Raw genomic sequence first — 13,071 nt, 5'->3', positions numbered from 1 at the left:
GACCTCTTCGTCCCTTCTTCTTTTTCTTGGTTCAGCCGCTTTATTAGCTAAGTACCGATCTAATCGCCCTTCTCTTGCCAATTTCTCTATGACATTCTTTAGGTCGAAACACTCGTTAGTAGGATGTCCGTAGATTCGGTGGTACTCGCAGTATTCTGACTTCCCCCTTTTTTGTTGTTGATTGGGCGAGGTGGTGGGATCTTCCCAGTGTTGCATATTTCTCGGTAAACATCCACAAGAGACACCCGAAGAGGGGTGTAATTGTGGTATTTTCTAGGCTTCTCAGTGGGTTTTTTTTTGGACTCTTTACCCTTGTCCCGTGGTGGGTTAGGAGAATCCGGTTTTTGAGCTGTCTCCCAATCGGGAGTTCTCCTCCATATTGATATATTTTTCTGCCCTTTCTTGAACCTCGTTAAGAGATGTTGGGTACTTCTTAGATATTGAGTGGCTGAAAGGTCCTTTTCTTAGGCCATTGATGAGTCCCATGATGGCCGCTTCTGTTGGAAGACTTTGTATGTCAAGGCATGCTTTGTTGAATCTTTTCATGTAGCTGCGAAGGCTTTTCCGATCTCCTTGTTTAATTCCCAGCAAGCTTGGAGCGTGTTTGGCTTTATCCTTCTGGATGAAGAACCTGGCGAGGAACTTTTTAGCAAGGTCGTCAAAACTTGTGATGGATTTTGGAGGCAAACTGTCAAACTACTTTATTGTTGTCTTCGTTAGGGTAGTCGGGAAGGCTTTGCATCGAATAGCGTCCGAGGCATTAGTGAGATACATTCTGCTTCTGAAATTGCTGAGGTGATGGCTTGGATCTGATATGCCGTCGTACAGGGTCATGTCGGGAGCTTTGAAGTCCTTTGGGACTTTAGCTTTCATGATCTCTTTGGTGAATGGGTCTTGATCTTTGTGGGGGCTATCTTCATGACTGGATCGAGCGGTCTTGGTTTTGAGATCGGCTTCGAGCTTTAAGAGCTTGTCCTCTAGCTTTCGATGTCGTCTTGTTTCTCTCCGAAGGTCTCTTTCGGCTTCTCGTTGATGTTCAATTTCTTGTTCCAGCTGTTTAAGGCGATTCTGTTGCTCACAGATAGCTTCCAAAATTTTTGCTTTTGGGGGTTTCTTATCTCCCCCGTTTTGAGGTGTGTCTTTGGAGGTGGCGTCCGTGTTTTTGTTTGGCGTTCTGTCCACCAAACCAGAGTTGTGGTCATTGTCATGCTCGTCCGCCATGGTGATGGGATGACTTCCAGGATCCCCGGCAACGGCGCCAATGTTTCGAGGGTTGCCTGAAACTGAAGGTCGATCTCGGATGAGATCTGCTGTGGTGGATGGAGCTGTCGTGTCCGACCTGGTTGGATCTGGTGGCCAGAGCTGTCGTGTCCGACCATGTGGGATCTGGTGGCCGAAGCTGTTGTGTCTGACCTGGTGGAACTGGTGGAGCTGGAGATGCTGCTGATCCTTCGTCACTGAAGGGTGGTGGTACCTGCAAGAGACTCCGATGCTTAAGTTAGCATGGACTTTAAGCAGGGTTTTAGTGTAGATCAGAGTATATGTTATACATAGGTGCTCCAGTGTATTTATAGTAGTGTTGGCTGACCTTCTTAGATAAGTTAGTTATTTTATCTTATCTTTTAGTGAAGTTATCTTATCTTTACGAGGAACCACATTTATCTTTCTAGGCTTTGACTGCCTTTAGATTGGGCTGTGTCCCTTCGTTTGAGCCTGTTCATGCCTCTTATGTTGATTCGGCCAAACTCTTTGTGAAGAGGTCGGTAATGGGCCAACCTTCTAAGAGGTCGGCCAACTCGGTCCTTTATAGCTCGAACCGATGTATGAACACTAACATTATTTTTTATCTATAAAATAAAATTATTTAACACCGTATTTATTATAGATAGAAGTAGTGGGAACTATTATTATTATTATTATTATTTCTTGGCCTATTAATAAAAGGAGTCATAACAGAAAAACAAAAAACAAAAATTACGCATACCGAAATTGAAAAGAAACAAAATCTTAGATTTTTTGAATCATTTTGGTTTTTATAAATCAAAATATAGTTTTAATTCAATTCAATTAAAAATTTATTTATCTTAATTTCTATCGTTACCTACTTTTTTTTTTTTATGGATCGTTACCTATTTCATTTAAAAAAAATAGTAATATTTCTTTTATCGAGTTCAATTTTGATATACTAACAGTGTAAAGCATTTTACACAGTCGTACAATCACATATGTTTTTTGGACGACCATTCACGCAATTAATGTAAAAAATATTTATTTTTACTGATGTAGCGCTACCTAATTAGATATATGTGTAAATCTGCCTTATCAAAATTAAATTCTTCATTTACCATGTCAAACTAATGGATCTAGAGGCTTCTTTTTCATTTTAAATGGGGCCTTGGATACTTGTAGCATATGGCCTTCTAAAACAACTAATTATGGGTTGTTAACAATAGAAGGCCCAATACCCTTTCTAAAAAAATTTTATGCTGATTTTTTATTGGCCCAATATCTAATACAAATTTTTGTTATTTTCGAAATAAACCTCATGTGGTAGAACAAACAATTTCTCCCTAAACCCATAAACAAGTTCTCCGGTAATAAAGCAAGGAATTTTTTGCTACACCACCAAAATTTGTCACGCGTACAGCACTGAATCCTGCCATGTGCAACAGTGCAAGCTAAAACTCACCCATGTTTATGATAAGAAATAAAAAATGAAGAACCAAAGGAATAATTCTCATTTTTCTTGATAATACAATTTCGGTTTTGACTTTTGACGGCTAGTGCCTTAATGAATGTTAATGGAAATCTTTTTTAGATTTATTCAATATATTGAAAGCTTAAATAAATTTTTTTTTCCCTACAAAACAAACATTCTATGTCTATATTCTATGTTTATATCCTTAGTATTAGGATTAGAAATGAGCTGAGTTAGACCAAGTTTAAGTTCGACTCAGAAAAATTGAACTTACTCATAGTTTAGCTCATTAACAATCGAGTCCATTTCTTAAGTTCAAGCTTGATTCGCCGAAAACTCACGAACTGACCCAAATAACATAAACATAATCTATAATTCTATATCAATAAATTATAACATATATATCAAAAAATATTACAAAAATTTAATTTTATATATTGTTTATCTATGAATTATAAATTTATATTTATGTCATACATCAAAATTATATATAAAAAATGACTATAAAATTTTAAATAATTGAGAACATTAATATATAAATGTGTCTCTTCTATTCTGAACAATTTAACTATATATATAATCGAACCAGCTCACGAGCTAATGAGCTAATGAGCTGAGTTTATCCAATCTCAAGTTCGGCTCATTTAATTTATGAGCTCAATTCCGAGCTCAACCTTGGCTCACCAACTCACGAATTCAGCTTATCGAGCTATTAACGAGTCGAGTTCGAGCTAGCTATTGAGCTTGCCTGAGTCACCTCCAGCCCTACTTCGTATACTCACTCTATGAGGGACTCTGGGTTAGAGAGAAAAAAAAAATGTAGTACATAAACAAACAGTTTCATAGTTTTTACATGATCCAATATTTTAGATAGCCATTGATTCAATTCCTCAGCACAAAACAGATGATGTTCAAGAACCATGCCATCCAATACAAAACGTTCAACTGTCCAATTCCTTCAGAAATTACTTGAGAATTGAGATCTTTTAGAGCTACTCAAGAACTTTCATCACTAGAAAGTACTTGAATTGCTAAATAGCAAGATGTATGCATACTTGTAAAGCACAGCATCTGTCTTAAGTAATCATATGCTAACATGAAATGACACAAGAGTTTCAACAAGTTATGATCACAGCAACAGATAGAAGTGCCACTTCAACAAGCATTAACTGTTTCCAAAAGGACTTGGATACTTGGATTCAAGTCCTATGGGTATGCCTTACGCAACCGAGTTAAAACTCGGAAGGGAGAGATTCTCCATCGGAGTGGCGAGTGGGCCTACCTGACTCGAGCAGGATTGCCTCGGCCGGAGGAATAGGATACCTGTGATTTTGACCAAAGCAAAAAAGAAAAACTGTTTCACCTGCAATGACAATTCGGATAAACTCCACCACCTAGCAGGATTTCTGAAGCTCAGAGAAATTAAAAGGGAAATTATTGATAATTTCCACTTTATACACAAAAAGAAAAAAAAAAGAACCCTTAATCATCCATCATATTGCTTGCACTCAACAGATTTGTTTTCCTGTGTATCACATGCAATAAACAATAATGCGTGAAATGAAATATTGGCTTATGGCAATGGCTCAGAGCAGGAAGATCTTCAATGGTAATGCAGTAGCTGAGAGGAAAACAGATTGCGAGTTTTTACCTGTTCCTTCTTGGAACAACTGGTGATCTTGTCTCTCACAGAAATGGCTTCCTTATCCAACTTCAACAATGGCTCAAATCCATTGCTTTCTAAGTTAAAAAAAGTCAACCATGTAACCATTAGAAATTGCAGCACTTCTTTAACTCGATAATTCTAGGACCTTTGTTTGGCAAGCTTCTATGCCAGGTTCCATGTGTAGAATGGAAAATTTAGTAACAAAAGTAGATGAGTTTTGATTAACAATTGATCAAAACCTTGCATTCTCTATTTCTATTTTCTTCTATTACAAAGAAGAATGCATTAACCATATTAATGTGTGTAACCAAAAGTCACTAGTACATGTTAAGCTATCCGTATATGCCAATTTTTCCATCTTCAAACCTGGTAAAAATTAGTGCCGTATAAAATATAACTTCTCAGTACCATATCGAAATTGAACTAAACAAATTCTGATCTTGTTATTAGCTTCCTGAAGCATATTTCTAGTTCAGTATAGCTTATCACCTTATTCACATTTCTGCTATGGAGAAGATCAAATTTGTTTGCCACGGATAAGCAGCAAATCGATGACTCCAAATTTTGAGGAAAGCCAGAAGCTTTATTAGTTACTCTTACTATGTACTGAGAGCAATAGTAAAGGTAAAAACTACTACAGTGGGATCCTATAATTTGATGGCAAATTGAAGAAGAAGGTAACATTGTTCATCAATAGAATCTACAAGTTACTACATTCAGATAATGAACAGCAAAATTAAAAACTTTCAGGATTATTGAAAACAACCTTTTTACATAGATGGTTTTGACTTGGTAGGTTACCAATTACCATTATTTATGTCACAAGGTGTAAGAAGTCAGCAAGAATGGCATTTGGGACATCCGGAGTCCCGTTTCGCCATCATGTCCTCCCTGCATAACCATTGATCATAAAATCTAGTTAGTGATCCAACTGAAATTCACACAGCTGCCGTAAAAGCAATGACTAAACTTACCTCATTCAGGAACTTCAGCCACTTTGTAGCAATCTGCATTAACCTCAGTCAGCCACAACCCCGGAAATAGTGTCTGCAATGCATTTTTCAAACAGCAAAAGGACAATGCAATTAGTATACATAAGGCATCCGATTACTTATGCAAAACACCAGCAACAAGAATTTTCATCAATTTTTCTCATAACTCACAGCACAAAAAGAAAAAGTGAAAATTTAAATCAAAGAAAATCATTTCAATTTCCATATCATAACATGATAGTATTTCACTACTTACATCCAATTGCCTCTGAACAATTCTAGGCCTCTTCTTAGGTCTTCTAGGAGGCCTAGTCCCAACCAATCCCCAGAAATCTTGTTCAACCTCTTCCTTGGAGAGAGAAACTGAGAACTTGGCTCTCTCATTCATCATCACCACTTTCTTATCCTTCACTTGAAAATAAGAAGAACCACCAACATCAAATAACTTATTGCGCTCTTCATCATGTGGTGCTGATGCTGTTTGTGTTATCAGTGCTTGTGCTTGTGGTGATGGTGATGGTGACGGTGGTGCCTTGCAAGCAGCTCTCCTTGTCCTCAAATTCCAAGGCCTATTAGAAACACCACCACCATCACCATTTGCACCACCACCTTCTTCTCCTCCTCCTCCTGCTCCTCCCCCTCCATCCTCAAAGTTCGAAACTTTGAGCTTCTTCCCTGGTACCCCATCAAAGTTTTGGTTGGATTTTCTCTTGGGGAGTCTAGAAGGCTCAATTTGGTTGATTTGGGGTTTGGGTTGGAGGCGTGAGGATCTGCGATCAGGGGAAGAAGAAGAAGGTTGAGAAGGGTTATTGTTATCGTTGTTGATGGTGATGTTGGAGGGAGCGTTGACACATCTTAGGAACTTTTGAGAACCCCATTTCAAGCATGGCAAGGAGAAGTTGTGAAGTGGCTTTGATCTCTCAGGTACCATACCCATGGCAGAACAATATTGATGACGACCCCTTTTGCTCTTGATAATCGTTCTGACAGTGTGTTGATTGGTTTGATGCGTGTGTGGTTGTATTTTGAGCTTCTTCACTGAATTCTCTTCGAGCTTTTGATTGGTGTGTGATAAAGTTATGGCTTTTTCTTCGGTTTTATTTGTTTTCAGTGTGGGAATTGTGTGCGTTGGGGGAGTGGTTATTTTGATAGCGGTTGGAAATTGAAGAAGAAGAAGAAGAAGAAGAAGAAGAAGAAGATGTGAATTTGCAGAATGGAGAGAAAGGGTGTTAGAATGTAGCAACAGAGTTAGAAACAGAGGCTTTGAGAGAGAGAGAGAGAGAGAGAGAGAGAGAGAGAGAGAGGTGTTCCGTTTAACGTTCGGCTAAAATTTTTTATGTAGTTACAAAAGCAAACCAAAACCATGTTTTTGTTATTGTAGATCCTGGATTTTGTCTTGTCTTTCTTTTTCTTTTTTTTTTTGGTTCAAAACTAAACTGCACTTAATTTAATTTAATTCAAGCTTAGAATTTTAGATTTGATGACTAAATAATTAGATGATTTTTAGTCTATCTTTATCCTCTTTTAATTCATATATAATTTATCTTTTACGACATGTTAAATTTTAATTGGTTATTTTTTTATCTAATCACTAATTATATTACTAACCCGAGTCGCTTAAATTTAACTAAAATTAATATTCTAACCATAATAATTGATAAAAATCAATTTGTAATTAATTTATTTTTTAATGTGAGTATTTATGTAATTTTTTAAAATATTAACGACTCCTAATCTCCCAAATCTTCTTTGGCATTTTTGAAAAAATTTAAACAAAAAAAAAAAGTAAACTTCTCATGTTTTTTAATCTTTGGTAAAAATTTATGTGTAATTATTTTAATATAAAATTATTAGTTAAAAATTAATAAATAATTTAACATATTTAATTAAATTATTATTTAATTATTTTTAATTAAGAATTTTATATAAAGATAAATGCATATGAATTTTTGCCACCTCTTCTCTCTTTCATTTTTTTTTTATTTTTGTTTACAATTGTTAGATAGATGTCAACATGTGTTACACGTTACAACCTCAAAGTCGGACAAAAATTTAAATGAGTTGCTAAAGCATCTCTCCCGTTTTGAATGAAGATATTGTAGCTTCGGCTTATGTAAAACTATAATTGATACTTTATTTATTTATTTAAAGTATGCCATGTGAAATGGCTCTACATGACGAAGAGAGAAGAGCTACAGTTATTAGAGAAGTCTATTTTTTTTTTCAACTTTTTTAAAAATGGCAAAAAAGATTTGAGAGATTAGGAAGTTGTTAATACTTCTAAAAGTTATATAAAAACTTATAGAAAAAAATAAATTAATTATAAATTGACTCTATTATAGTTAAAACATTAATTTTAGTTAAATTTAAGCCACTCAAATTAGTAATATAATTAGTAATTAGATAAAAAAAAACAACTAATTAAAATAAATTACATGTTAATTAAGATAACAGAGGGCTGATTAAAAATTACAAAGTAATTATGCCCAATACATATCTCATACAATAATATTATTAGAGGAATGTTAGGGCCAGCAACTTTTGTGATTTGTAACCATCAAATAGTCATCAATGATGATTTTAATGGTGTGAGATTGGTGTAAGATTTCATCCAATGGCTGACTCTTTTTTACTAGTTATATGCTGACCAGAATTTAACAAAGTTGCTGGCCCCTATATTTTTCCATATTATTATAGTTACTTAAACGTTAAACCTATGTAATTAGATAATACCGAAGATTTTTAATATAAAACAAATTATTCAAACACTATATTAAAATTTGAGTTCAAAGCTGTCCTTCAAATCAAAATCAAAATTCTAAATCGTATTACAATGAATTTCAGAATCAATCAAACTATTTCAGTCCAAATTGAAGACTTATATATTTAAAGTTTGATTGGTTTTAGGGGTGGCAAAACGGGTTGAATTTGTCGGGTCAATTCGCTAAACCCGCTAAAAAGGGCGGGTCGAGCTATGATTTAGAGCTCGCCAAATTAAAAAAATTCGTCAAACCCGCACCGCCAAATTGGCAAATTTTGGCGGGGCAGGGAGAGCCGATCTACTAGGTCGAAGATTTTTATTTTTTTTTATTAAATAAAATAGTGATTACTATTATAAAATTAATAATTATAAAATTTTCAAACACTTTTTTTTTGTTTTTATTTTTATTCTTCTTTTAGTTATTAACTTTATTTTATTTTATAATTTCGTATATTTGTTCGAATCATGTGACTTGTTTTTTAAAATAAAGATAATTTTATTGACAAATATTATTTTGAACAATTTTATTGAAGTTAAAAATTAAAAAAAAATAATAAAAAAATATATTATAATTTGACTATTTTTTATTTGTATTTGATTTTTTAATTATTATTTTTTAGTTAATTTTAATAAATTTTATTTTTCAAAAAAAAAAAAAGAGTCGAGCGGGCTAACCCGCCGACCCGCCAATCCGCCATAAAACGGAACGGACTAACATTTTAAACCCATTTTAATTGGCGGGACGGGACATATTAGAGCGGACCGATCCTCTTTGCCACCCCTAATTGGTTTTATACTTTTATTTCTTCAAACCCAATCCAAATGGCACCACATATATTGTTGTGCAGAATCATAATACTTTTCATGTATTATAATTGTATAATTCATCATAAAATTTACTTTGATTAATAGATAATATTGTCTAAAAGTATAATACTTTTCATGTATTATAATCATAATAATTCATCATATATATATATTTACCCTTATTTTAAAGCGTAAGAAATTAGCAAAAAAATAATAAAAATATATTATTCAAAGTTAAATTTTAAATTGATATTTTTTTGGTCCACTATTTTCGTTTATTGATATGATCATATATAGCCAAATTTTTTTAATAAATAAATCTAATTAAATTGGTTTAATAACTTGTTAGGATAGATGTATATTTTTAAACCATCATACCAGATTCTATATGTATATAAGAATAGCAACACTATTTGAATTTATAGGTAGCCATCTCGCTCCTACCCAATTTAAGGTAGGGTTTTGGACGCAACGAATTTGGATTTAGGTAATTTCTGTTTCGGTATATATATAATTTTAATATAATATATATATGGATTTTTTATTTAAATAAATAAAATAAAAACATTAATTACCGAAATAAATAAATTTAAAAATATTTATCGATTTGTGTTTTCTAGTCATATCTCGTTTACACTGTAAACGAGATGGCATTGCATGTATTTCGTTTAAAGTGTAAATGAGATATGACACGTCAGCTGCGCCATGGCTACTGTAAACGAGATAAGACCGAATGGCGCCTATAAGTAGAAATTGTTCACAGCATATTCCTAGACCCCACTTTGACCTAGTCAAACTCTTTCTCCCCTCTTTTAACCGTTTCCTACTATATTTGAGTCCTATACGGTGATGGTCCGCCAGGCGGGATACGATGAGGACATCAATAGACTAAATGAGACCTCCTATTACGCCGGAGTAGCCGACTTTGAGGTTAGTCGCATTATGTTCGGTTAATCTAATAAGTATGTGGACATTGTTAGGGTAGTCTCGTAGTGGCAAGCACTGAGTAAAATGCTTTAGGGGTTGGAATGTATGATGAATTTAGAACAATATTTGCTTTTATACGATTTGTTTGACTTAATTAGGATTTGCTTACCGACATAAGTAATTTAGAGACAGCTGTAGAGTAGACACATGGTAGTATGTTCCTAAGTAGTAGTAGTACGTTGTTCTTAAGTAGAGTAGAAAAATGTATTATTATATGTTTATAGGTTAAAAATTTATTTTTGCATTCCGTAGAGGCCTCGCCTTTTATTGCCCCGGCGAGTCAGCCATACCCTTCCTCCACCGGACGCCATCGTTTTGTATCTGGTTGAGACCGGATTTGGCGACACGGTGCCGCTCAGAGATTTCACATTTGACAATTTCCTAATTTCGGCACTCGTGGAGCGATGGCGTCCGGAGACGCACACGTTTCATCTCCCGTGGGGTGAGGTGACTATCACCCTACAGGATGTGGCGTACCACCTGGGCCTACGTGCACACAGGAACCCCGTTGGGGGATGCCTGCGTGACTTTGGTAGGTGGTACAACACGAAGATGTGGGCCATGATGGAGCAGCTCCTTGGTGCCAGGCCTCCGGTGGTGGCACAACAGGCGGCGCAGAGGAAGGAGTCGTTTACGCTGAAGCTGGTTTGGTTGCGTGATCGTGTTTGCCAGATGCCTCCGACCAACGATCCTGAGACCCTCCGATAGTATTTCCGATGCCACATTATGTTACTGATCGGAGGGTATCTGTTGACAGACAAGTCCAACAATCTGGTGCACATACATTGGCTACCGCTTCTCCGGGACTTCGCGGAGTGCAGGGCATTATCATGGGGCTCTGCTATGCTGCCTTGGACTTACCAGTCACTGTGTTTGGCGGCACAGCGTGGTGTCACGGACATTGTCGATTGCACTCTGCTGCTGATGAGTTGGATTTACCAGAGATTTTCTCAATGGTGTCTACCAGATAGAGAAGTCTACCAGTACCTGCTCACTGCGAGGTAACCAAATATTACTTTTTCATTTCGCATTAAGCATTGTTGTTAATTCGCATGGTTTGTAACTTAATGAATTGTATATCTCTTTGTTACTTTCAGGTTGGTTGGATTGCAGCAGCAGAGTAGGGATCAACACCGGGCCAGGGTGTTGTACTATTGGGTTTCGATCGATCGATTACGGTTCGATGAGGTTAGTCATGAAAATAAATGTTTTGTTATTTCCTTCTACTTACTGTGTTGTAATACTTGTAATTTTGTTACACGTTTTTTTTATTCAGTTTGCATGGAGGGTGTACGATGACCCTGCGCTTCAAACCTTGTGCCCACACTGGTTTCGTGAGGAGGAGGAGTGTGGTACATGGTTGTCGGTCGTTCCGATAGTCTGCTTCAACATTGTCCGAGTTCACCACGTCGATCGGGTGAAACGGTAGCTCAATGGGGAGCAGACAGTGCCTGTGATTCCAGTGAATCTTGACAGGTATGAACGTGGTTAATTTTTTCAAAGTTATACGTTGCTTGTTGTTTGTTGTTTTGAAAGTCATACTATTTTATTTACTTAATGTGTTTAACCATAGGTATCTGACCACCACTGGTCGTGGTGAGGATGTCTGGTGGCCGGAGCGACTCCAGCAGTGGTACGACGGTTGGAGGCAGAGGTTCGAGCCTGATCGCAGGATTATCGTGCACTATACGTTCAACACTAGGCCGACCGGTGAGTGCTACAATTGGTGGCGTGGGGTTTGCCGTGTGAGGCACCTATCTGGGCAAGAGGTTTTGGAGGACCCCAGGCTAGTAGAGTTGCCCCCCGATGTCCAGCCCACAGCCAGCCAGCTGAGGGACGATCTTACCTTTTCGAGGGGCGTGCCAGACCGGAGGAGACGTGCGAGGGAGGTCAGAGAGGACACTCGCCGACCTGCTAGGAGGGAGCGAGGCCAGAGAGAGCGTCGGCCAGGTGACCCCGTCAGGAGGGAGAGGGACAGGCCTTGACGGGCTAGGGGTGACGCAGAGTCGGAGGAGAAAGCGGAGTTCGACCGTCACGAGGATGAGGGAGACGTACCAGTTCACGGTGTCGCGTCACCTACAGGACCGACTCCTCCACCTCCTCCCCCTCCATCCGAACACAGAGCGTGGCATTCATCCGGTTCCGGTGGGCAGCAGGTTCCCCCAGCCTGGGATACATCACCACAAGGTTGGCATGAGGGAGGTCCATCCGGGACCCAGCAGGAGGAGGATGTCTTTCTTGACGAGATTCTGATTGACGACGCTTTCCTACCCACGGTGCAGTCCTCCATCATGGATAGGTTAGCCGAGTCATTTCGCACAGGCAGGGAGGTTGGCATCGCGGACGACCATCACCTATCAGCCCCTGCCCAGACTTCCTACTGGATGCCACAGATTTCACCGGCATCTGGCTCCTCATACGGGACGGGCCTTCGGCCAGGCAGCCAGTATGTGACACCCCCTCCCACGACTATGGCATGTACCTGACCCAGTCCCAGCCTCAGGTGACCCCACCGGTCGCTCCACACCTGCAGACTCAGACTCAGTTATACCAGTTTGCCACAAGTCCATCGTCAGGAGGGGGGCATTCATCTCGTCCTCAGATGCAGTAGGATCCTCGACCGATTAGACCTCAACGACAGGCTCAGCTTCCCCCATGTGGCACTGGGCACAGGCGCCACTACCAGGATCCACACCAGAGACAATGATTGTAGTATTGTCTGTACCATAGTTGCATTAACCTTATTTATGTATTTTTGATTACTTAGTAGTATGGTATGTACATTTGGATTCTAATTGGACAATTACTTTTGTGGTACTTAGTTTGTGTATACTGTTATTTAAATTCGTGTTCTTATGAGCATTTACGTTTATGTTACTGTTCCTTTCAAGGGAAAAAAAACAACACATCATAAAGTGACGGGCACGTCATTAAACCTTTCATTAGAAGTTACAATGTTTCACGTCTATTGTTACTACAATATTAGATAACGCACTACATAAAAACAAGACCAACACATGCCAACTTTGGTAAACATACAACCCTATGGTGACCTACACATCTCCCGTGGGCTGATTAAGACATCCCCTTCTAGTATGATCGTATTACCTACACATGCCACACCGCTTCTCACGTTGTTCGGTATCGTCCATGTCATTCC

General features: G+C 37.9%; 1 protein-coding gene across 2 annotated transcripts; it reads right to left on the bottom strand.

The window, feature by feature from the left end:
* Window positions 1-3,534: 3,534 nt before the first annotated feature.
* Window positions 3,535-6,721, bottom strand: LOC107644284 (uncharacterized). 2 transcript variants are annotated; one of them, XR_015883747.1, is made up of 4 exons: window positions 5,613-6,700; window positions 5,339-5,411; window positions 5,173-5,255; window positions 3,535-4,438 (listed from the first exon to the last, which is right to left on the bottom strand). XR_015883747.1 is itself a non-coding variant. In XM_016348120.3 (3 exons), the coding sequence occupies exons 1-2, from the start codon at window positions 6,291-6,293 to the stop codon at window positions 5,340-5,342; spliced, it is 753 nt and encodes a 250-aa protein (XP_016203606.1). In that variant the 5' UTR covers window positions 6,294-6,721; the 3' UTR covers window positions 4,921-5,255; window position 5,339. The 2 variants fall into 2 exon arrangements, 1 of the variants encoding a protein (XP_016203606.1); XM_016348120.3 differs by lacking the exon at window positions 3,535-4,438 and having other exon boundaries at window positions 4,921-5,255; window positions 5,613-6,721.
* Between the last annotated feature and the right edge of the window lie 6,350 nt (window positions 6,722-13,071).

The sequence above is a fragment of the Arachis ipaensis genome, chromosome B5 (genome assembly GCF_059453495.1).
Source record: "Arachis ipaensis isolate K30076 ecotype BB chromosome B5, ASM5945349v1, whole genome shotgun sequence".
Classification (NCBI taxonomy): domain Eukaryota; kingdom Viridiplantae; phylum Streptophyta; class Magnoliopsida; order Fabales; family Fabaceae; genus Arachis; species Arachis ipaensis.
The sequence above is the reverse complement of the archived record's forward strand: the minus strand, read 5'-3'. Positions and strand labels throughout refer to the sequence as shown.